Raw genomic sequence first — 23718 nt, forward strand, 5'->3', positions numbered from 1 at the left:
TATTTGTTTTTGTCACTCCCGTTAGGATCATTTGAGCCCGTTTTTGTTTGTTTCAATACCCAATCGTTTCGGGGACGTAAGTTCGCCGTAACCCCGTAGTTTTCACGCCTAGAATAAGAATCGCAGGCTTTGTATGACCAGTTCTTCAAATTGTAGAGGTGTGTGTTTTATTGGGCATATTCTTATGCTTCTCATGGACTGTCGCATCTGGAGAGAATCGTCTTAAAGTTTCTGATGGCAAATATAACTATTTCCGGGTGCTGTGAAATTGGTCTGGAAATTGAAATCTTATTTGTATTTTCAAGTAATGTAATTAACACAGTGATCTCCGGTTAAACGAAATCCGCTTAAACGGAAAAGCTCGATAAACGGAACAACGTTATCAACTTTGGGGCGAAGACTATCATCCTATTGACAAAGACATAGATATTACTGTTCCATGCGCGGTATGTTTCGGGTCAGACGGCAAGGGATACGGTTTAATGTCTATAGTGCCATTTTGAATGTGAGGACTGCGCAGAAGAATTGGGAAACCCTTCGCGCGTGAACGGAACATTATTAGAAGCGGAACTACATTATTAGAAGCGGAATGCAGTAAAGCCTCTTTCTTTTCACCGCAGTAATATCAAAATACAAAGCAATTTCTGATGATTTTTGTGTCCATCGCCTAAATAAAACTTCAGATGAACGGAACACATTCCTCTGTTCCTTCGAATTGTACCTAAATGGTTTCTACTGTACGTAAGTATGGAGGTAATGCAGTCCAAATTGATTTTCCAGATAAAGATTGCAATCACGAAAGATTATAATAAGTATTAATATAAAAAACAATATGCAGGACGGCACAGTTAGAGCGTCAGGTCACTACTGACTAATGTTTTCAAAATGTGGGCGGAGCAAGATAACGCATTGGCACGGCGACGATTAAAAAGAGTTTTATAAGTTAAACGTCAAATGCAGGAGACATAGAATATAAATGCAATGGAAAAGATGAGGATGAAGAGGAAGTTTACGTCTTTTCCTTATGTCACTATTCTGTCGACAAGATTTTCTGGGTAGGCAGTTTTTGTTACCTGGCTCATATGCGTTTCCAATGCTTACACGATAATAAATAAGCAAGAAACCAACGCAAAAATGCACACTCATAAAATCTCAGTCAGAATCACTCATGCCACGCCATAAAATGAGCCACAATACCCAGATTCTATACGTGTTTATAATTGATAATAGATGAATATAGACATCGATTGCATTCTGTTCATCTTTTCCTCGTCGTCCCCAAGTGTAAGGCAGCCAAATATGCTTTGGATTGTTAGCCTCTCTACCTATGATGTGTGTATCTTCGTCCCTCCCTCTTTTTACCGCTATCTCAATCTCGTTTCCAGAAGGTTACGAGCCCTCAGTTGGTTCACTTGCGAATTCTCGCTTCAGCCCCAGTGATTGGATGTCCCTGTTAGCGCCTTCGTTAGACGGTCCTTGGATCCAGCATGCTTACATCTCCTACAACAGTTGGCCTTTTCTGAACAAGCGTGCGAAACCATTTTCATTATTATACAATTATTCAATTAGATTTCTACCCCCCACACTCTCCTCAAGGCAAATCATATTTACAGCGAACTTTTAACTCATGCGTGCGGTTTTTGTAATCACAGCTTTTTCTACGCGTTAAGCGGATTCCAAGCCCCACCAAGCTTCAGAAAGCGCCACTTCGTAGAGAAAAGCCACCGTTTTACCCGTAGCAACCACTCGATACGGTGCAGGATGATACTTCACTACAGAAGAACATATCTTACCATGATATTGCTTCAGATCTTCCGGAGACTGCTGAAGAATGGGACCCCTGTGCTCATGCTTGTCGTTATTACTGACGACTATTTATAGGGACTCGACTACATCTCGTTCTCTTTGTGCGCAGGCGTCATTACGAAATATTCATAGAAAGGAGGCGTCAGAACATAAAGGATAAGAGTAAAATAATAGTACGGACAACAGGGTTTTCCATACATCCCAGCATTGTCTTAACGCTGTAGGAATCTTTGACTGTCAACCTTAACGGACGGTTGCAATTCAAAGCAGCGTACTACGCACGGCGAAGACAGGCTTGTTCTCAAAAACAAAGCGGCAGTGTCGAAGCAGTACCAAGACTATAGGCATCATTTCTTCTTTTATTTGTTTGTTTTTGTTTGTGTATGCGTTCGTTTTTATACTTTACGCTTGTTAAATATGCTATTGTAGAAATCTCATTGCCGCATTTTCTTCTCATGGATTTGGCGCAGACGCGCTACAGCTCTATAGACATGCCATTTTGCTTTTTGGAAAGCCAGTTTATGTTTTATTGCTGTTGAACCTACGCAACGCCGGAACACCGATGTTCGCGGACCTCTCCTCATCGACAATGTTCGTCCGAAACAGTCACGCATTGTGTGTGAGCGGCGGCCCCTCCTTAATATTAATGATTTGATGCGTATGACTCTTTAAAGAAGAGCAATGAGGAGAATGTGTTCTTAATATCTTGCTCCCTAACGAACTCATCAAATACGATCTAGGTTTTATGCAAGAGCATTGAGGCAATGACGTTTTCGAGAAGATGCGAAGTATACACGTCTGCCAATAGTGGCTCATCAGTCACTCTCGACGCTTTTTGCTTCGCAGGATGGTAGTTATCATCTGACATAAACAACCTGAAAATACAATTTCGCATAACACTATTTATAGAGTTCTAGTGAATGTGTGACAGGTACTCTATTGCACAGCAAACAAAACAGACATTCATTCTTCAAGACGTAATTTTTCTTTTTCATGCCTCCGGACAGAAGGCTTCGTTACCATCTGTGGACACCTTTAGGATGACTACAAACGGAACGTGGGCACGAATATAGAACGTCTCAGGGCTGTTGCGATATTCCTGCTTGAATCGACGAGCTTGTTGTCATAATTGCTTAATGGTAAGTTTTCTTCAATGCCTTCTTCAGTTTCCATGTGTGTCGCCTATTGTTTTAATTGTTGGGTTATTACCATTCAATGTTTCGCCACACACTGGTCACATACCCTGGAAACGAACCCCGTCGCTGAGGCAATGACGTTCAAATTTAAGTTTAACGCCCAGGCCGTAAGTTGTGAAACACAAAGGACAGTCACCTTTCACGGAAGAGTTCAATAAATTCCCTCTTAAGGCGCACTTTAGCATCCATGGTCATCTTAAATTGATATTTCACTACAATCACACTTGCACCTTCTGCAAGCGTAAACTTCATCACCATACTCTATATTTACATAGCTTTACCAATCAAAGTGAAAGGTAGGTGACGTGGTAATGGAAGTTGGACAGCTGTGCAAGAAAAAATGGGATGAAAAGGTGAAGTGTTTGCTCAATCTCAAATCTCGAACGTTTGAAAAATAGGGATTGTCGTAAGAACTTTCTCAAGTGAAATTTACTTCTCGAAGAATTACCACCGTCTCATAGGTAACTTTCTCTTGTTCTCTTTATTTTTCTTCTCGACCATGAAACTACATTAGAATCCTCCTGATAATTGGGAATTGGGAATCCTCAAGATAATTGTGATGACATTGGGCACAGTACCTAAATGTTTTTCACTGTGTTCGAAGGCTGCCTAAATCACTCCACACTCTGTAAGAAACGATAATGTGACAACCATATGAAGCAAGTAGATAATGAAGGTTAATTATGTATTGGCTTCAAATGCTTGTTATTAACAAAAACGGGACCTTTCGGTAACCCCTTTTTATTTATTTATTTCAATACCGTAAAGGCCATAGTGGGCATATATACATAGGGGGAGGGGGGTTCAGGTGAGTACACAAATATCATTGGTAAACAATATAAATCGAAGACAAGAATACTTACAACAAAACAAGAAAAACGCAACAGCGAGTTAATTTGAACCAAGGTGTCAAGAATAGCAAAGCTAAAAATATAAAAAAAATTAAAATCAACTAAATACATTGATGGCGAGTACAGAACATTTCGTTACATCGCCATTGAAACACTGATCATGATTACATCGGAAAGTACACGGCATACATATAGCATACAAATACCGCATATCAGACAAAGACATGCTGGTACAGGTTAGCAATGTTTTTCACCTTGTAAATAGCCCAGCAGCGCTGAGTGAAATATTGAAGGATCGGATATCTCGGCGATGTTGGACGGCAGGGAGTTTCATTCGTTTATGCACAATACTAATGGCGGATTTTGGTACTTCTTCGTCCAGGCGAAAATGAGTGATACTTTGTGCGCCTGATCGAGACGGGTTCAAGTATGAGGGGCTGAAAAAATGTGCGATTGGGCGAACGTTGTGTTGCTGTGGTAAAGTGAGTAAAAAAACGATAGGCGAGTATGTCGCCTGTGCATGACAAGCGTAGCTAGATTAAGTTCAGCTTTTAGTGATGAAACGCTTATGAAACGTGAATAGGATGGCGTGACAAACCGCGCGGCTTTGTTCTGTACCATTTCGAGTATGTTAGTGAGACCTATCAGGTGAGGATGCCATACGACAGAAGCATATTCTAGAGATAATGGGAAAAAGATGACAGAAATCGGTATACGATAGCGAAAGCTCCGCAGCTGTTTGATAGCGTAGCGCTTCAGTTGCACTCGTTTACATTCTGTAGTCTATAGGCTTTTTATTTCCAGAAGTTAAAAAAACCCCGAAAAGTGCGCACTTTAGGGGAAGAAACAGCAAGATAGAATCTGCCTACTTCTTTATTTTTTGATAGCATGCGCTGTTTTTCATCCAATAGTGCATGCGCCCACAAGCCGAACAGCAGACACTCTTCAACTCAATTGGAATACCCACAACCGCGTGTTTCCACTTTTCTGCTGGTGGCCCCTTAGGCCGGTATGCCAGGAAGCACCCCAGTTAGTATTCCAAAGCCGTGTAATGCTTTGGTTTATACTATATATTCCATAGACGAAAAATTAATTAACTGTTCAGAAATACCTAAGAAACGTAGTATGGATCTCGAGTGCGTTCGATATTTTATAGAGTAAAATAGCATAACAATGCAACTCCGGAAATTTATTTCGTTCCTGGGATCAACTGTCTTAGCTCCAAAAAACTCCTTGATGTTTAAAATCTTGTGCATCAAATGAGAGTGCTGCTTAGAAAGTGTGATAAGCAGAAGAGATTGCAATCGAAATCGAACTGGTCACGTTTTGCGATCATTGCTTTTTTGTGCAGCTTCGGGTATTCAATAGTTTAATGTGAGAACTGGCAGAAATCGAGCAGAACTAACTTTTCGAAATACTGCGCCATATTACTTTTGTTATCTGTAACTGCGCAGTCACTTTTCACTAGACCATGACCGACTTCTGGCTTAGGTCTATGCTGCTTAGAATCATTTCCGACTCAGAACACATGAATCGTTTTTGTTCACGTAGGTATTATATCTAACTGCACAAAGAAAACATTTGTCAGTTTACTGCTGCAAAAAAGGTAAGACATTTGCGGGAATCTAAATCAATATTGCTCCCGATTAACATACTCCTTAAAACGGGAATCTAAATCAATATGGCTCCTAATAAACATACTGCTTAAAAAAGCAACAATTGTTTGAAATGAGCAATATTAGCAAATAAAGCAACAATAATAAATTAAGTTTGTCGCGGATAATATATAAATTCCATGTATTGGGTACCCATATTACACTATTTAGAATGTCTTATCTGGTTGCATTCCTTTTACGTAATTTTAATGCGCTGATATTAATTTTATTGAGTGAGAAATTTGCCACATTTGTTTTGACATCAAGTGAAATTTTTACTTTGAGGTGTCCCAAGCAGTTGTAAACGTTGTAACCATAGCTCGCTGATTCCATTGCTCTGTTCTCGTTGATAAGTGCGTACGATGTATGCTATAATTTTCATCACTAAGCACACGTGTCTGGGGTGTTTCTGATATACGACCACATACCAGGTGCTTACTTTCACTTCTTTCATTTATTTTTTAAGAGTGTGCGTTCTTTTGCTACCTTACTGGAGCCGGGGAGTTGAGGTTTCTTCTATTCCTAAATTTAAGATAAATATCAGATAGAAAGGTTCATTGAGCTCCAAGATGACTAGGCGCCCTCTGCGTGGCAGGTGGAGCAAATGCTCCTGCTAGCGTTTCTTGTGTAGAACTTTTCTAAGGCCAGCGTAAAGAAACACTTTCATGAAAGTTTTGCCATGACATCAATTGAACAACCATTATTAGCCTTTATTAGAACATAAATGGATCGCTCCTTCTATTGTCGTTCAAATTACCTTGATTACTAATTTATCCACACTAAAGAAGTGGAAGGGCAGCTTAGGCTAAACAAGCACAGTAATTATTTAAAGCCAGTAATGAGGCTTACAGAATAAAACTGTCGTAAAGTCTGAGTCCTCCTGACCTGCTTCAGATCAAGCGCGTATTGTGCCTGAGACTTCGCTACCTTCAGGCTCAGCCTGAAAAACCTAATTCGCATTAGTTTATGCACAAATATCATAGTTCACGAAAATTTCATGTCCGTGTTCCATCCATTGGATGACATTCCCATCTTAATAAGTATTCCACTAATGTATTATGAAAAGTTTGACACTGTTGTATCGCGCTTAAGAAAGACAACCTGTAGCAACAACCCCCTCCAAACAAAATGCTAGGCGATTGGTTAAGATGAATAGGTGATACCCTGTTCATTATAATTAAACCTGTCACAATTTTGGGCCAAACCCAAACTATTCGCTACCTAAAAAATTAGACATTCACACTTTCAGTCGAGTGCTATGCATTGAAAGCGATATCGAGCTGTACGGCTACTCTCGAATTACCTCTATTGCGTTCTAACAATACGTGGAGTGAACATGGCGCCACACAGCATGTTTGACAACTGCTGTTCCGCACTAGGAACGGAGCCCGGATGGGTACAAGGCTCATCACAACGCTTGCGCGTTGATAAATGCTCGGACCAACATTGTTCTGTTCTCAAGCGACTGTTACATGCAGGAGGAAAATTGCCTGCAATCGCTGGTGTTTTGTACAGGACAATCCATTTCACTGTCTGATACCTTTAGGACCGTCAAGCATCGAGCCAAGAATGGATGAGCTCACACTGGACCATCTCCTACGATGGATAGAATTGTGAGACAGCGGATAAAGCAGAAAATGAAGACAAGCTTGAGGAAATTGTCAATGATGTTCAGCATGAGTCAGAGTTCCATTAGAAACATCGGAAAACACTTTCTGGCCTTACGTTCAATCATACTCCAGAAGACGCACGCTTTCGATTACCTTATGCCGTCAAATCACCTTCAGAAGTGCTTTATTTTTCTCTAACCTTTCTCTCTGGAACACCAGCATGCCGTGTTGTTCTCTGACGAGAAAAAATTGTGGGGCCGAGAAATTAATATGGGGACGGATTACGAGTGAAGCTGTTTAGGCTGCATACATAGTCCAGAAGACGCACGCTTTCGATTATCTTATGCCGTCAAATCACCTTCAGAATTGCTTTATTTTTCTCTAACCTTTCTCTCTGGAACACCAGCATGCCGTGTTGTTCTCTAACGAGAAAAAATTGTGGCGCCGAGAAATTAATATGGGGACAGATTACGAGTGAAGCTGTTTAGGCTGCATGCATTATCGAATCATACACTTTTTTCATACGTCAACACACTACGCCGACACCGAGCTTTGCTGCCCGCTTTGCCAAGTGAAACGCCATAATATCGCGGCTCGCTGTTCGCTTGCAAATGCGAATTAAAAAGACGTGCCCGCGGAAGCTATCGACAAAGAGGCGAAATGCGAAGAATAAAAAATTCTGCAGAGGCACTTAGGACAGCTTACGTGAAGGAATGCAAAAGAATCATAATTCCTTTGGTAAAACCTTTAGTCGTAGAGATGGCTGCGACCTGACGTGTGCATTCACGCACGCACTAGGCAGACCTTTAGTCAGCCAGAACCGTGGAGCAACCAAAATTGCGTCGGGGAAGCATGCTCGTCTCGCAATCCAAAAGCCCGGGTTCGATTCCCACCCAGACCTAAATGCACCAAATTTTCTTTTCAATACGATTAGTTCGCTTTTTGTACAGGAATCTCGCTGCGAAATTTGAGGTGAATCCGAACATATTTTACTTGTTTTTTGACTCTGTGCCACCGGCCATTCCTGTCCACGCGCCGTGATACGCGCGTAAGCCGGCTAGGGTACTGGGGACGCATGCGGCGGATGCATACGGGAGCTACACGTAAAGAATTTCGCTGTAAAAAGTTCACCAGTGAACAACTTTCAGCTGCAAAAATAAAAGAATACTGGTTTTATTGGTCAAAGAAGCGAATGATTATGGTTCCCATGTTAGTCGTAAGAAATACTTGGCCTCGGTCGTAGTATAAGCCGGAGGTGTCCTTGATTGACAAGCCACCGTTGGTTTAGATCTACCAGGGAGTCGAAGTGAACAATCAAACTACCGTAAAGACACTCTGAATAAGGTTGCTGGAGCCACTCTTACCTCAAAGGTTGACTGTGGACGTTCCAGCAAGATTCTGTGCGTGCTCACAGGGTTTAGCAGTGCGTCAGCACTAAGTTTGCGAACTTCAGTCTGCGAAAGCAGCCTTTCTGTTCGTGTTACATATATTCAGAAACATTTCTTTGTTTTTTTGTGCTTGAGTGCACGGACTGCGCTTCTTACCCCCTAAATTCTAATCACTTGCAACGTGCTCGTCGGAAGGCATGGGACAAAATCAATGACCGATATCTGCGTTTCATAGTTGATGCATTAGCGAAGCGTCTGAAGGCTTGCACCAAGGAAAAGAGAAGACTCTTCGAATTAAGACCACTTTTTTTTCAATTTTTAACGTTTAAAAAATTTTCGGCTAAGTTATCCATCCATATCTCAATTTTGTATCTTTTGACGTTAAAAAGAACTGCCGTAAGAACATTTCATTCGCCAGCTATATAGGCGATGCTCACGAATAACAGCCGACCTGTGCGACCTTGCAGAATTACAGTCCAAACTTCAGGCACGCTGTTTGTTTCGAGTGGTTGCAATAAGGTTTTCTGTTGCCTGTAACTAAACCACACACATTAAAATGTGGCCCGCATATGACTCTCAAGTTTGCAACGTTGCCCACATACCAGGACACTGGCTCTGTTTTGAATGAAGTTTCCTTATGTACATTAATATCTATCACATTTAAACTAGTCCACTTCCGCCCCACTTCAGCGCTTCTAGGCCTTTCAAGTTTAATGGCCTTAAACAACACAGTTTCCACCCTAATCGTCAGATTTGGCTGTTGCTTATTAAGGCGAAATCCTTATATTTCACTATCGTTCCAGAAGTAAAAACAGAGCTCAGATGTCGTCGTTTTGGCACGATTTCCGTAATCAAGCTCGAATCGGCACAAGTGTGCTAAAATCTTTCCGGAAAGATGACCAGACGCAAGGAGATTAGCGCAATGAGACTAGTTCGCAGGTGAGACTGTTTGAATGTCCACATATAAATTACGTTCTTCAAAACAGAGCCAGTCTCAAAACCTTTTGATCCTACCTCGTGTAACGCATTCGAGCCGTTGTCTAAGAAATCTTTAGCAAAGGCCGAACACCTTCCACACTATTTTGACTATGCCTGCTCATTTGCCATAATGTTCCCCCTGTTTTAACCAAATACGATCTCGATGGCTTCTGATTCACAAGGACAGAGGGCTTAGTTACGTGTCGTATTGAAACCACACATTTTGAAATTTGCCTAGACATCAGCCTTAACGTGCCCCCTATTTAAACTAAATATGCACAAATGACTCATTTACTTCACCAAGAACAATGCGGGGGTTTTGTAAAAGCCTGTAAACATTAAAAAAAATCTGGGGTACAGTAACTATTCGAAATGGTCGTGATTAACTGAGAAACGTTAAAGCTTTGCCACACTTTACACAGAAACTTTCCCCAGTGTGACGTATACAGTTCTTTCAGGACATTGGAAAATATACCGGACAACGATCACATAACGCATAAGAGAACAATATTAGGCTTCGTTCAAATGTTTATGAAAATTTCATCTATCTGGCATTACAATTCTATCTGCGCAGTGGCTAAATTCTGCGCCATTGGGTAAAACACATCTATACCGCTTCTAGGCATTTGAATACGTTATTTGCTGCAAGAAATGTAGTTAGTCCACAAAAGTACTTCCCCTATGCATTACTCATAAGATTCTACTTATACTCATATATTATAAAGGACAGCGCAAAAACTTACTGCATTCCTCCCATAACGCGCGACAATACGAAAAAAAAACGAGTAATTATTTGCACAGCTTATAATTAGGGCTGGAATGGTAAAGTTTGGCGACGCGTTATATATCCCGTGCGCGGCATGTTTACCAAATTCAAACTCGGTGTGACGTGGAGATCTCTCGAGACACTGGTCCACCTACCTGATAACGGCCGCATAACGTTCTCATGCACTTGCTTAAGGTTTTTGTGTGAAAACTATAATTTACTAAATCCCTTAAAACTTAACCACACATCACGCATAACATGCAGCCTATTTTATAAAAATATCAGCTTCGCGACAATTTCAGTTGTTTCAGAACATTGGCCCAACTTCCTGCGCGGTTCGTAAAATACGTTTGTAAAACTCTTTTACGCTTCCATTAGTGTTTTTCTGTGAGAACTATACACACTTGCAACTTTCAGTAGACGTAACCCATACCATGGCCCACTTTCGCAGCAAATAGATTACTGCTACCACGTTTGGTTCTTTCAAATGATGGGGGAAAGCTTGCAGTGTAACATCTTATAACACCTACAAGGGGGTAAAACAAGGGGGTAAAATATGAGTCTTTAGTTATTTTAATTTATGCAGAAAACATAACCCACACATCTCAGAATGTTTCTGCTTGCTACCCTTAGCATTCTTCACTTTCTTCTCTAAATATATATTGAGTAAAACTGTTAGTTCTCCTAGGACATCGTGAAAACTCGCATAGAACGTTTTCGGGCGCTTTTAGCCACACTCCATCTTTTCCTGTACAATAACTGTAATACAAGGCTTGACACACATACGCAGACTGAATTCCCACAAAGAAAATCACGGGAGACTATCAGTTTTGCAAAGTGGTCAGCACAGTAAACACAGCATTTCATGGCCTCAGTTGTCCTTTTTAATGATAATACAAGTACATTTTCTTTCTTCTTTCTTTGCAGGGGTCACCTTGCCTCTTCCTGGCCCTAGTCGTTGTCGTGTTCCCTGACGACATTTTCAGCGCTGGCATTTACTCCTATGTACCCACGGCCGTTAGCGTAGCTTCTGAGGAAGGCGAGGTCTCGCAATTTATTCCGGCAGTGCCGTTATCAAACATCAGGTTTCCTTGGTACCAGGTACCATACACAGCGGTTAAGCTAAACAATCTTGAGCCTACTGCAGACACGTTAAGCAATGGTGAAACAAGAACAATCGGGATAACAAAAATTGAACGAGGGCCTTCTGTAGTGAGCACGACAACTGCTCTCGTTTTTGGAGGCCCGGTGGCTACCAATCTCTCAGCAGATTCCCTTCCACCAGTGGCTTCGAGTCCGCATGTTACAAAAAGCACGCCTCGGCTTTCCTCAGGAAAAGGAAGCAATAAAGCGACCCTGACTACTACTAAGGTTCCGCATGTTACGTATACATCGACCAACACGGTATTTCAGATTCCAGACCAGCCACGGTATGGGTGGAAACTTCCGCCTTATATTCGTCCTCCTGCCTTTAGGAATGCCGTAGGAAACCTTGCCCCCATGAATTTGAGTCGAAATGCTACGAAAAGCACTGCTCAACTTTCATTAGGCGAGGGAAGCCAGAAAGCCACTCTAATTACAACCAACATTCCGTACATCATATCTACACCGGCAAACACGGTAATTCGTATTCCAGACCCGTCACGGTATGCACTGAAACCACCACCGCATGTTCCTCGTCCTACCTTTAGAAATACCGTGGATAGTACCCCAAAAAGTGAGAACACGTACTACACAGAAAACCTGATATTCGCAACTGGTCCCAGTGAATTTCATATTGAATCACCTTCGCCTATCGTGCCTAAACCCACAGTTTCTGCGTCTTCGACCATACATTCCTCCAAAAGTATTAAATATCCTGCGAAAAAGTTCCACAACACACATTCGGTTATCGTTTCGCCTGGCCCCGCTATAGTTCAAACCGCTCCACCTCCATCATTTTCATTTAGCCAACCTCTCTCGACACACAGAACTATGACACTGACAAAGAAGTCGACAAGTATATCAGAGAGCTCAGTTCAACCACCCGCCGCAGTTATGTTAAATGCCCCGACGATAGTAAATGTGGTCGTTCCGACACCAACAATGATCCCAAAAGCTCGCCCGAAACCTTATACATCCCCTCCCAAACAGGCTCGCCAAGATTCCATTCCTTCGCCGCTTGTGATCGTCCCGCCAGCGCCCACCGTACTCGTAAAGTCTCCCGCCGCACACCCATCCACGACACTGTTAGCGACGCGACCGACTACTGTGAGTCCAGCGAAACAAGTGGCGAAGGAGAAAATCTCTAAGAAACCTCCCTTACCGGCAGGCAGAATCACCAGGCCTCCAATTGTCCTTCAAGCACCACCACCCCCAACAAAACGCAATGGAAGTACAACCATAAAAAATTTTACCCAAACTACGGTTACAAATTCGACATTAATTGTCTCTCAGAATGAAACTTCTCGTCGGCATGATCACCACTCCGTCGCGCCTAAGCTTGTTCTCACTACTCGCACTCCAACTTCGCACAAGAAACCGACCCCAGCGTCTGTGGCGGCTAACTCGAAGCTCCATTACAGACGAATTGTGAAGAAGGTTATTCAGAGCGCTGTTGGAGTAGTTAAACGTCCACCTGGCGTGAATGTTTCACTGTCTCCCGGGGAACAGGCTAATCTGGTGAAATCATCTATAACGACCCATCCCTCTCCCGTAATCTTAAAGTTTCCGGGCAACAAGACAACTTCGCCCAGCGTCGTGGTTGCTCGACATCCCACAATTGTCGGAGCCGTTCCTACTGCGCCGACGAAAAGTACGACGGCTCCACAGATCGTTAAAACAAAGTCGACAGCCAAACCTACTACTTCTCCTCCTACTTCAGGAAGCAAATCGGCCACAGCCGCTCTCGAAGTCAACAAACGACATGTCGTCGTGGCCAACACAAGTACTAGCACTGTGACCGAGTTGAAGAAACCGGTGAGTACATGCTAGCGTTTTGTGACCGGACTTAATCTGGCAAATCAGTTCTGCGGAAATCCGCAAATAAAATGAAGGTTGATGAAAGCAAACATTTACATCCACCCGTACCTTGCACGAAGCTACGAAGGAAAACCCCACGGTTTTCTCATAATAAAAACTTCGTAGTTGAAGAATTATTCGACCTGGTCCGGGATTCCACCCGGCGACCTTTCCGGGGTGGTCGCTTAACCAACTGAGCTAACCAGGATTTCCTTTGTAGCTTCGAGATACATACCAGTGAAGGTCAATTTTTCCTTCCACAACTTAAGCTGCGCTGTTAACAAGCGCAAAATGCACGCGTCTGCGAGAAAGTCCGCGATAGCCAGATATCTAGATATCCGGAAGATGGAACCCCGCACTGTTATTCTTTCTTGTTATTCTTATCGACTGATATGTATATACAACGGGGAAGGCAGAATGGAATAAAGGGACACTAAAGCGAAATATTATGCCAAGTTAGATCGGCAAAATATTCGACTGGAAATCTCTCAATCGGTTTCAGCGTGCCAATATATGAACTTGTTAGGTAAAACACGTTCACAAAATTTCCGCAGTTGGACCTCACTTTGAACGACCCGCGACGAAACGTGCGAGCTCACATAATCCCACGGGAGCTCCCTTTCCACCACTGTATGTTTATCGGGCACTGTTGGCGTCAGATGAGAGGTACCAAAATCGTAGATAGGAGGGTCTACTCCGAGATTTAATTTTCGTCATTTTCTCGCTTGCAAAACCTCCGTTCTCAACAAATTACGATTTCGCTAATAATTAAGCCTTACCTTTAGATCTAGCCCTACTAAATACTTCCCTTTATAGTGTCTCTTTAAATAAGTTACGCTAAAGAAGGCGTGCCTGCTGCATTGTTCTTCTATTAAAGTGTTTGGAAGGGTGATTTTTAGCTGGGAAAAAGCAATGGAATATGCGCATCACCCAGAGCTCTTTAGGGACTCTAATTAAAGTATACAAGGCGCCGTCAACTCATGGCTTTGACCATTTATCCTGCGCAGTCTAACCTTCCTCTGACACTGAAAGATTCAGTATACAAGTATTGATATGAGTACACATGAAATGATTTTCCTTTGTTTTACCTTAAGTTACGGCGCTACATCTTTCGAAGAGTAATTCAGGACGGACAAACAGTTGCATTAGAGTTTGAAGATATTGCAGCATTCGCTAAGAATACAATGAATTAATGATGTTCACGCAATTACCTGCAGCGCATAGAGCTACCACTGTGCTTTCAGCTAACGCGGCCGCAGCCTTCGCAATTATTGAACTATTGGTTTTTACTACTCGCAGGGTATCTACAAGTTAGCAGCAGCGTTGACATCATCAGCCGTAGCAAATGCGATGAAAGCGGCCGGACCCATTACCGGAGAAGCGCGGGGCCCACTGGTTGGGGGAAGCGGTACGGAGATCATTGCGCAGCCGATCGTGGTGTTAGAGAATTCTACAATGCAGCGTCCGCCACCTGTCATACTTTTTTAATGCCCCTCAAAACTTTCTCTTCGCGCCAGGTACCACGATCGCACGCAACGTTACCCGCCAGCTGAGCACCTTTGTAGGACGATAAAAATTGTGAGTACATTTCTTCGCAGATTAATTTAACATGCGCTTGTTGATCACTGTCGCGAACGTTCGTTCCGTAGAAAACACTTACCTCAATTATGTATCTTAATTTCCCAAAGGTAATAGCTGGCCGCTGATTTCTAAACATTATATTATAACCTTCCATCAAGATGGTTTTTGTATGGGTTTCTCTTAATTCGTCTTTCTGCCTTCCAAGTGGCTTTCTGATCTCTAAATTGATTTTAAAAACAAAACTCATAGTGGTGCAAATACATGACTTTAGCGATGTTATTATTATTATTATTATTTTTATTGCTGCCGTATCTGTGTGAAAGAAAAATTAGATGCGAAGGGTGGGGAAGTTATACCGAAGATAGACACCCTGTCTTCCATGTTACCCTGGAGGGTAACATGGTAAGGGGAGACAGAATGAAAAGAAGAAAAGGGAGATGCACAAAGACAGAAACAATATACGCATGCACGCATAAAAAAAAGAAGCCGCGGAGTTTCTGGGTCCTTGACCAACTTGCTTGATGGTGAAATTTCAACATAGCCTGCATCGGCCTTCTGATGTGATGACCGCATAAGCCGGCATTCCAAGATCGTCTGCTGTTTTGATTCCTTGGAACTGTGAAACGATAAAGTGCAACAAATGATGTCATCAGAACGTCTGAAGCCAAAATCACGAAGATCAGACAAACCCTGGTATTAATCCTTATTCCGAACGAACGTAGCATCGCATTTCCAGCTAGTAAAATGTGTACAAAACTACGGTTGCAACGCTGATGCAAGTGCACTTTGTCATACTCCTGCCTAGCCAACCGACGGTCCTATTCTACTGCACCTACCCTAAGCGAGATTTATGTGATCCCTAAGCATTAGCGTAAAAGCGAAAAAAATAAAATGCCTACGCAATAAAGGTTCCCTCCCTCAGGGCTCCCTAAACAGGCATATTTTTCCTTAAACAAGCGTACCTACACAGGCCTGCTGATACTTTCAAGAAGCGTGCTCCTTCAGGTTGAAATAGTGCATATCGCTGCTCTAGGTTTTCACAAGCTTCTGCTGAATTTGTCTATTGTATTCAAACAGTATAGGCGGTTCTTTATCATGATAACATTGGAGAGTTTACACGTGTAGAGGAGCCGGGTGTTCATTTATCATAACTACTTGCCACAGGAACTCTCCCAAGGGAACGAAACAAGTGATAGAGTTAAGTATTTTTTTTCTTTCTCTTTACAGCAGCAGAACTGCCTACGAAGATGCACGTTCTTCAGCGCCACCAACAAAATAAAGATACAACAAAAGAAAGAGAAGCTTTGTAATTCAATGATTATCGTATATAAAGCTTTTTTTTTTGCAACGAGCCCCTTGTGTTTACATTTACGCTTTCCTGATACTGTGAAAAACATTCTGTGTGATTTGCATATCTTTGTATTACGCCTTGCAAAATTTATCAGAGCACAGTAAGCTGATGTGAACAAAATTGACCAGCCAACCTGTTCGAGATAACTAAAAAAATTGTTTGCCGGTTTAGCGGTAAATGCGAGATAAATGCTTGAGCGTTACGTGGCACCACTTTGATGTACCGGATACACGATTTACACTGCAATCACCCCATTGCAAGTGTTGTTCAGGAGCTTGCGTATATCTGTACACCCATCTTTTAAGGTCACCCATCCTCTCTCTACCTCTGCCGCGTGCCCGGCTTCCAACCCGTCACACACATACACTTCGGCTGTTTGACACTACTAATGATGACGCGTTCAAAAATACTGCAGAATTCAATTGCAGCGTTGGTGCAGCTGATCACGTTTGCTGGCTCACTGGCCATTGCTATTCAAAATTTCATATTTCTGTCAGCGGAGACTGACACCCTCTGTCTTCGTGCGACCTTGCACCGTTAAAGTTAATGATTTTGAGACGGGCGGGTTCTTTACACGTATGTGAACAATGAATCCAAGGCCTACCTATCTTATCGAGGCCAGAGCATGAGACCCGTGATTCCACGTATTGTCTCACCTGAAAATATGATTGCAAAGTTTACTTTTAGTTTTATCTTCGCAAGGTTCACTTATTTTGGTGTTTTCCATTCGCCACTGCGCTCGTTCAGTTCCCTTCCTTAAGCAGAGTAGCGCGTAAGCGGCTATATGCACCTTCGAGAAAAACAAAAATGCCGCTCTACGAATCAAGAACTTCCTTCGCTCTTTCTCACTTTGAAAGACTTACAAAAGACTCTGATCAAGGCTGTCAAAGCGTCCACGCTAACGGGTGCACGATATTTCCATACAGCACTACGGCATCGTTCATCAAAACGAGAGAGGTCAGAAGCCTTTTCTTTAAAAGTAGATCCTCTATTATTCGCGTTATTGTTTTAACGAGAGATGCCGCACCTGCTGTCACAGAAAAGCCGGCAGCTGACTTGCGGTAACGCTCGGTGCTTGTTCTCGCGTATAGCAATACTTTCTTGATGAGTCGTTTCTTCGAATTTCAATTGCTTCTTTTACACTACGATGACATTCGTCTAAATGTTCTGCGATCGAAAGAAAGACGCGAAAAAACAAAACAAAACAAAAAAAAGAACAAACGCGTGCCTGAAAACCGGTAAATTCAGAAAGACAGCTTCTGCTTTCATTGCTTGAAGTTGACCTCGGCTTCCAGCTGGCCACGTTTGCTTGCTTTCTAACAATGACAGCATGCAAGACAATAATAGAAACGCCGGCGTGAGGACAACATTCACAAGGGCAACGTAACGACGCCAAGGCGGCGCACACATTGGGCAACCGTGATCGAATCCTGGACGGGCATTCATCTGACGAGGCCTATGACATCTTGACCCCTTCTATCTTGGCGCCATGATCGTGTCGGTTACGTTAACAGCTATGCAAAAATTTTAACCACGAAACACGATGTAGCAGTTTCCGTGGTGGAAAAGTTGTGTTCGCACGCACGCAAACGCTGGCATTGCGCCAAATGTAGCGCCAACCGGTGCGTCGTAACGGTACTTGATTTGTTCCAATGCCATGGAATGAATTATTAACTAGAAAAGCAGAGTAAGAGATCTGCTCTTCAGGTCGTCTCCTGTTGCAAAGCAAGATCGTCTCCTGTTGTTGTTGGGCAAGATATAGTCCGGCGTAACGCGCGCGCTTGGCCACGCATGGCACGGTTAAACAACGCCGGTGACAAGTGCACAATCTACAGTCCAGCGTCACGGCGTAGCCAGCGTGCCCAGCTGCGTCGGGCGCGCTCAGCGCCGCCGGCGCGAAGATAGAACATGTTCTATTTCACGCGGCTGCCGCTAGACCAGAATTACATCAGCGCTTTAGGGGCAGCCAAGAGATTACCTCTTTCAAAGTAATCTAGTAACGGTGGGCGTGGCTGGCGTAGCGTATCCGACTTCGCCTGCCGCGGCCTGGCGCGCCGAAAACGCTGGACTATATCTTGGCCTTTAAGCCCACCTCAGCGTATAGGAAAAAGCGCGACGTCGTGAATTCATAGAGGCCGGCATGATGTGCAAGTACAGACATGCGGTAACCCAGCAATGACTATAGATGTATGCCACCCCAATAAATGACAACGTATATTAAACGTTACCGACATCAACGATTGATAAGTACGCCTTCGACACTTGCGGTACGTGTTCTTTGCGGCGCTAGTCACTAAAGGGCGGCCCTTGCTTCTCGGTATCTCGAGTGAGGGAACTCACTGCTGTTGCATGGCACGATATCACCACGTGATAAGTAAATAATATATCTGAACTATTTCATAGATCATGCCGTTTTTATTGCGTTTTTATTGCGCGCATAGAAATCTTTAACTGACGGAAAGATTTTGGAAAATCATTTTTATGGACGCTGGTTGTTTGCTACGATGGGCAAGTTCGATTTGGTGAGGCAAGATGAAAGAAGACATTCTTGGCTGTGCGGCACTCTTGGTTTTGAAAGCGGTACTCTTGAAAGAGAGAGACAGAGGTTTATTTGAGGAAAGGCAGAGAGGTCGGCCTGAGCGCTAGTTTGCTCTGGCCTGCAACTCTACACTGGGGAAGGGGGAAGGGTGGGCAGAAAAAGAGCGCTAATGGATGATGATAAGGCGGTGCGTATATACATGTCCATCACGTTGGGGTCATACTAGAGTCGTGCATCGAGTCCAGTGGCTTGAAGGAAGGCTATAGTCACTCCAATGACCACAGCTGCGGTGTTGGCGTCAGGCCAAGGACCCAATTCAATCTCGTCAGTTATTGGTCTTTTAGTAACTCGTTCAATAATAGAAATAAGGCTCTGCTGTGCTCGCGCGTATGCTGAGCATGAGCAAAGTATATGCTCAAGTGTTTCTGGCGCCTGGCAATGATCGCAGTTGGGGCTAGTGTCACTGCATTCGATGATATGCGCATAACGCCTCGTGTGTGCAACACCAAGACGAATTCGGTGTATCATACTCGTTATACTCCTATTCAGTTTATGAGGCACGCGTAACGTCATTTCTGAGTCCCATTTGTGCAGTCGCCTGTGTCGTCGATCTGGATTGGTTCAGTGCTTAAGTGTAGATTTACGCATAACGCACCGAAGCAGGGCATTCGTTTCTGTTCGTGTGAACGCAATTCTTACTTCAGGCGCATTATTTACAGCTATTTTAGCATCAGCGTCTACTTGTTCATTTCCTTTCACACCACAGTGTGCAGGTATCCACTGAAAGGTGACATGATGGCCGCTTTTTGTCGCAATGTCGAGAAGCTCTGCGATTTCGAGAACAAAAATATAATAACTGCCTTGTCTCATAGCACACTCAATGGCTTGAAGAGCGGGTTTGGCGTCGCAAAATAAAGTCCATGTGCGAGGAGGCTCTCGTGCAAGGAATCGTATTGCCCCGTGGATAGCAACAAGTTCTGCGGCAGTTGAAGTGGACTTGCGGTCTTATTTAAACCGTCTAGACTCTAGCAATGGTCATTTGCGTGATGACAAAGGCTGCGGCTGAGGCACATGGGGTAACAGAGCCATCGGTATACACGGGTGAAGTACCACCGTATACTGTAATAACGTGCGATAGGGTAAGTTGCTTACGGCCAATGGACTGAAACACAGGACTTCCTCGTAATACCAGCGATTTGAAGTTTAACAAGCGCTTTAGGGAGGACCCACGGTAGTGCTCTAGGAATGCATGGGGAAGAGAATCTTAATGGCAGAATGTTCTCATGACGAGATATGCCTCTTGAAGAACTGCACTTCAGTTGTGTGGCAGGGAGTTCTAATAGGGGATGTTGCCTATATCGGGTGAACAAGCGTAGGTGCACTCGAAGAGGTTCGCGGAGCGTATATACATTGATGGGAAAAGCTAGAGCTTCCGCGATGGTTCCATTGGTTGAGGTGCAGTGTCATAGGCCCAAGCACGTGCGCAATCCTTGAGCTTGGGTGCTCTCTAGCGTCCGCACACAGCTAGGTCTCATGTTCGAGAGCACCGGCATGCTGTATCTTATATAGCCTACGAGCAGGGCTTGGTACAGTTCAAGGGACGATTCCGTCGGGCCCCATCTTGCTCCTGCCACAACCCGAAGCACAAGGACAAAACTCTTTAGTTTTCACTTCAATGTAGTGACGTGCCTTGACCAGGATAGTTGACGGTCTATGATTACACCAAGGAACTTGTGGTGTCTTACGTAAGGTATCGCTGTTCCTTTAACGACTACCGGGTATTTAGTCATTTGTTTGCGCGTGAATGCAAGCACTGCACATTTTTCAATTGAAAGTGTGAAGCATTGGCGTCGTAAGTACTTGGCTGTAATTGTCACTGCAAGTTGGAGACGCGCATGCAGTGGCGGACGCGTAGCATCAGATGCCCATATGCATATTTCGTCGGCATATGAGCTAATCTTTACTCTGTTGGGAAGCTCAGACGCAAGTCTAATCAATGTCACATCGAAGAGAGTCGGACTGAGAACTCCTTTTTGGGGAACACCGCGGTAAACATTATATTGATCGGTGTCTCCATCGCTTGTAAACATATACACGGTACGGCCACTCGGATAACTAACGATCCAAGCATATATACTCGGCCACCAATGCCTAAATCTTCTAGCGCATCAAGGATTACGTAATGCAGAACATTGTCATAGGCGCCCTTAATGTCAAGGAAAACTGCCCCACTAATCTGCGTTGACTTCGTTCCTGTTCAACATTGGAGATCAAGTTGACCACATCGTCAATGGCAGATCGGCCTCTTCTAAACCCATACATAAGTTGGGGAAAGCAGTTAATGCTTTCTAAGAACCACTCTAATCTTGACAGTACCATCCTTTCCATAACTTTGCCGACGCAGATGGGCAAGGCGATCGGCCTGTAGGAGGAAAGTTCATTAGGGCATTTCCCCGGTTTGAGCAATGCAATAATGCAGCTGCATTTCCAATTAGCTGGAACATTTCCTGAATCCCACGAGATGTTATAGCAGGACAATAGGATATGTGGTGCTTCTGTGCAAAAATGATGGAGCGCAGCGTACGTGATTCCGTCTGGAACTGGAGTCGATGAGCGTCGGGAGACAGAAATTGCAGTGTCAAGTGCTTGCGTCGTAAACGGCAGCTCGAGACGTTCATCAGGTGACGGGGGTGCAATGGTGGTGAGAGCTTCAATTTCGGTATTAGAGGTGACCACGACAAGTTTACAGTAGTCATTGGCCACCTCCAATTCACTCAGGCCATGATGTAGCGCCACGGCATAGGGTGGGTGGCTTTGTTGTGGACCCGTCTGCAGACTTCGTACTACCCGCCAGATCTTAGATAAAGGCTGTCTTGGGTCCAGAGAGCCCCAGAACGTCCGCCACCGCTGCCTGTCAAGCTTGTCGAGATGCCTAAGAACGTGTCGTTGCGCTCGGCGACTGGCTGAAAGGTCTGACGGAGATTTCCTTCTTCTGTATGGTCGTTCTGCGCAGCGGCGGATTGCACGAAAGGCCTCGTATTGTGAATCGATCGGTAATCTCCACATCGGTAGGTTAACTTGTCTCCTTGTGTCACGCATAGAAGTAGCAATGATGTCCTCAACCTTGGATGATGTAGTCGTGTAGTGACATCTTGTTTTGATAGACGCCTTGAATAAAGTCCAGTCTGTTTGATGTGTGCATCGTGAGGCTGAGAGGCGGAACCACCTAAATTGAACGAATGTTGGGAGGTGGTCCCTTCCATGAGTTCCTACACCCGTGGACCAACATGCAGTAGACAGAAGGCTTCTGGACACAAAAGTAAGGTCGAGACAGCTGCTGTGAGAAGTTCTACGAATAAATGTAGGTGACCGTCATTGAGCACACTTAGTCTCTGATTACACATGAAGTCGGCCAAATCTCTGCCATGACATTTCACTGCAGTGCTACCCCATAAGGGATGATGTGCGTTAAAGTCTGCAATCACAATATCCGGACCTCGTGCGGCTTGCAGCACTAGACATCAGGTAGGAGCAGTCAATCTTCGCTCTTGGATGGATGTATCCTCCAATTATAGAGTACGTTCGCCTTTTGTGTTTTATAGTAAGGCATACGTAATCATCGGTATTATGCAGCGTTAGGTGATGTCTAAAGTACGTCAGATCGCGGCGTAAAGAAAGTAGTACTTTGCTTGCACGTTAGTCACTGCGAGACCATACCTGGATATACCCAGAGGTACGGAACGTGGAATCCATGTTTGGCTCGCATATAACAATAACTGAAAATTGGTACTTAAACACCCGCTGTCTGAAATCCGACAGACGACCACGTAGAACTCTGGCGTTTCATTGCATAGCAAGCTACTGATGTATGCGTTCCTCAAACATCAATGCCATATTCGCTTATTGAAGAACTACTAGAAGTGGCTCGAACACCTCAAGTAGTTGTGCAGCAGCCTTAGAAGCCGGGCAGTTTAGGTTGCCAAGGATCTTGGGCATTGCACCCATCAAATTTTTATTGCGATAGCAATCACATGCACACTCCAAGCGGAATTCTGCCGTCGGCTTCGTCGTCGCCGTTGCCGTCGTCGTGAGATTCCGTATAGAGTCCAACGGCGATGAAATCGTCGCCGCGCGCCGTATGCTATATGTGCGCGAGGAACGCGCGCTTTCACGGGGACTGAACGCACAGCGGAGAGCAAACGCGGCTTCTTCCATTCGCGCGAAAGGCCGTGGGAGGACGGCAGGGGAGGCGACGTTTAGCTGCGGCACCAAATACGTATTTATAATTGAACGTTGCGAGGCGAGAAGGTGGTAAAGACTTCCGACGCTGCTTGACGCGTGTCCCGTTCTGATCTCGTCAAAAACCTCCGAGCCGCCCCCAGAGGCCCCAACAAGAGTTACCAACGCCGCGCGCGTTTGGTGCGAACGCGGGCAAAACGCCGACGGCGTGGACAACAGTTCTACGCGTTGCTGGTGCTGCTACATGTCCAAGTTTATAAAGCTGATAAAACTGCTATCCTTAGTCCGTATAGCTCTCTACTAATTTGCTATCGTAATTGCTGCTTTTTAGTATAGCCTTGACGTCAACATCATCCGTATTCCGGTTCTCTTCATTGCATGCAGCAGCACTGTGTGACGAGGGCGTACATGTGGGTCTCGGTGGTAACGAGGGCTATTCTGCCTCTGATGTATTCGGGGCTAATGACTGGTCACCTTGCACTGTCGTGTTCTGTAAAGGCACTGAAGTAAGTGTGTCTCCGTTTCTGGCTGGCAAGATCGGGCGAGCAGGTGATGAAGACTGTACTTTGGGCGCTGGTCCTTCTACTTGATGAGCACTGCTTCCTCGTCTGCGTCGGTGTCATGAACGACGCCTACGGCGCCGGAGAACCCTTGAAGCTTTTCTGTGTGCGGAACGGTCTCTAACAATCTTCTTCATAATACTTATTTCGTTACTCATCTTGCGACATTTCTTTGATGTTACATCGTGGGCGCCCGAG

At 44.2% G+C, this 23718-nt stretch overlaps 2 protein-coding genes across 3 annotated transcripts in view; both read left to right on the forward strand.

Annotated features, from left to right (window-relative positions):
* LOC119445877 (uncharacterized) overlaps window positions 1-23718 on the forward strand; it is a 64236-nt gene that overhangs the window by 31751 nt on the left and 8767 nt on the right. Inside the window, exon 4 of the mRNA XM_049664775.1 lies at window positions 11178-11289. Coding sequence (XP_049520732.1) covers window positions 11178-11289 — 112 coding nt within the window. The remainder of the gene's footprint in view (window positions 1-11177; window positions 11290-23718) is intronic.
* LOC119445871 (uncharacterized) lies at window positions 2831-16175 on the forward strand. 2 transcript variants are annotated; one of them, XM_037710176.2, is made up of 5 exons: window positions 2831-2945; window positions 11178-13208; window positions 14550-14658; window positions 14768-14828; window positions 16059-16175. In XM_037710176.2, exons 1-4 carry the CDS (start codon window positions 2943-2945, stop codon window positions 14821-14823), a joined length of 2199 nt encoding a protein of 732 aa, XP_037566104.1. In that variant the 5' UTR covers window positions 2831-2942; the 3' UTR covers window positions 14824-14828; window positions 16059-16175. The 2 variants fall into 2 exon arrangements, 1 of the variants encoding a protein (XP_037566104.1); XR_005190697.2 differs by having other exon boundaries at window positions 14550-14828.

This window comes from Dermacentor silvarum, chromosome 3 (genome assembly GCF_013339745.2).
Source record: "Dermacentor silvarum isolate Dsil-2018 chromosome 3, BIME_Dsil_1.4, whole genome shotgun sequence".
NCBI classification, from domain to species: Eukaryota; Metazoa; Arthropoda; class Arachnida; order Ixodida; family Ixodidae; genus Dermacentor; species Dermacentor silvarum.

What these genes read in the sequence shown, in the direction of transcription:
- LOC119445871 (XM_037710176.2), top strand. An exon ending in TGACCGAGTTGAAGAAACCG is followed by an intron (nt 13,209 to 14,549) that starts GTGAGTACATGC and finishes TACTACTCGCAG; the next exon opens with GGTATCTACAAGTTAGCAGC. An exon ending in CCCACTGGTTGGGGGAAGCG is followed by an intron (nt 14,659 to 14,767) that starts GTACGGAGATCA and finishes TCTTCGCGCCAG; the next exon opens with GTACCACGATCGCACGCAAC.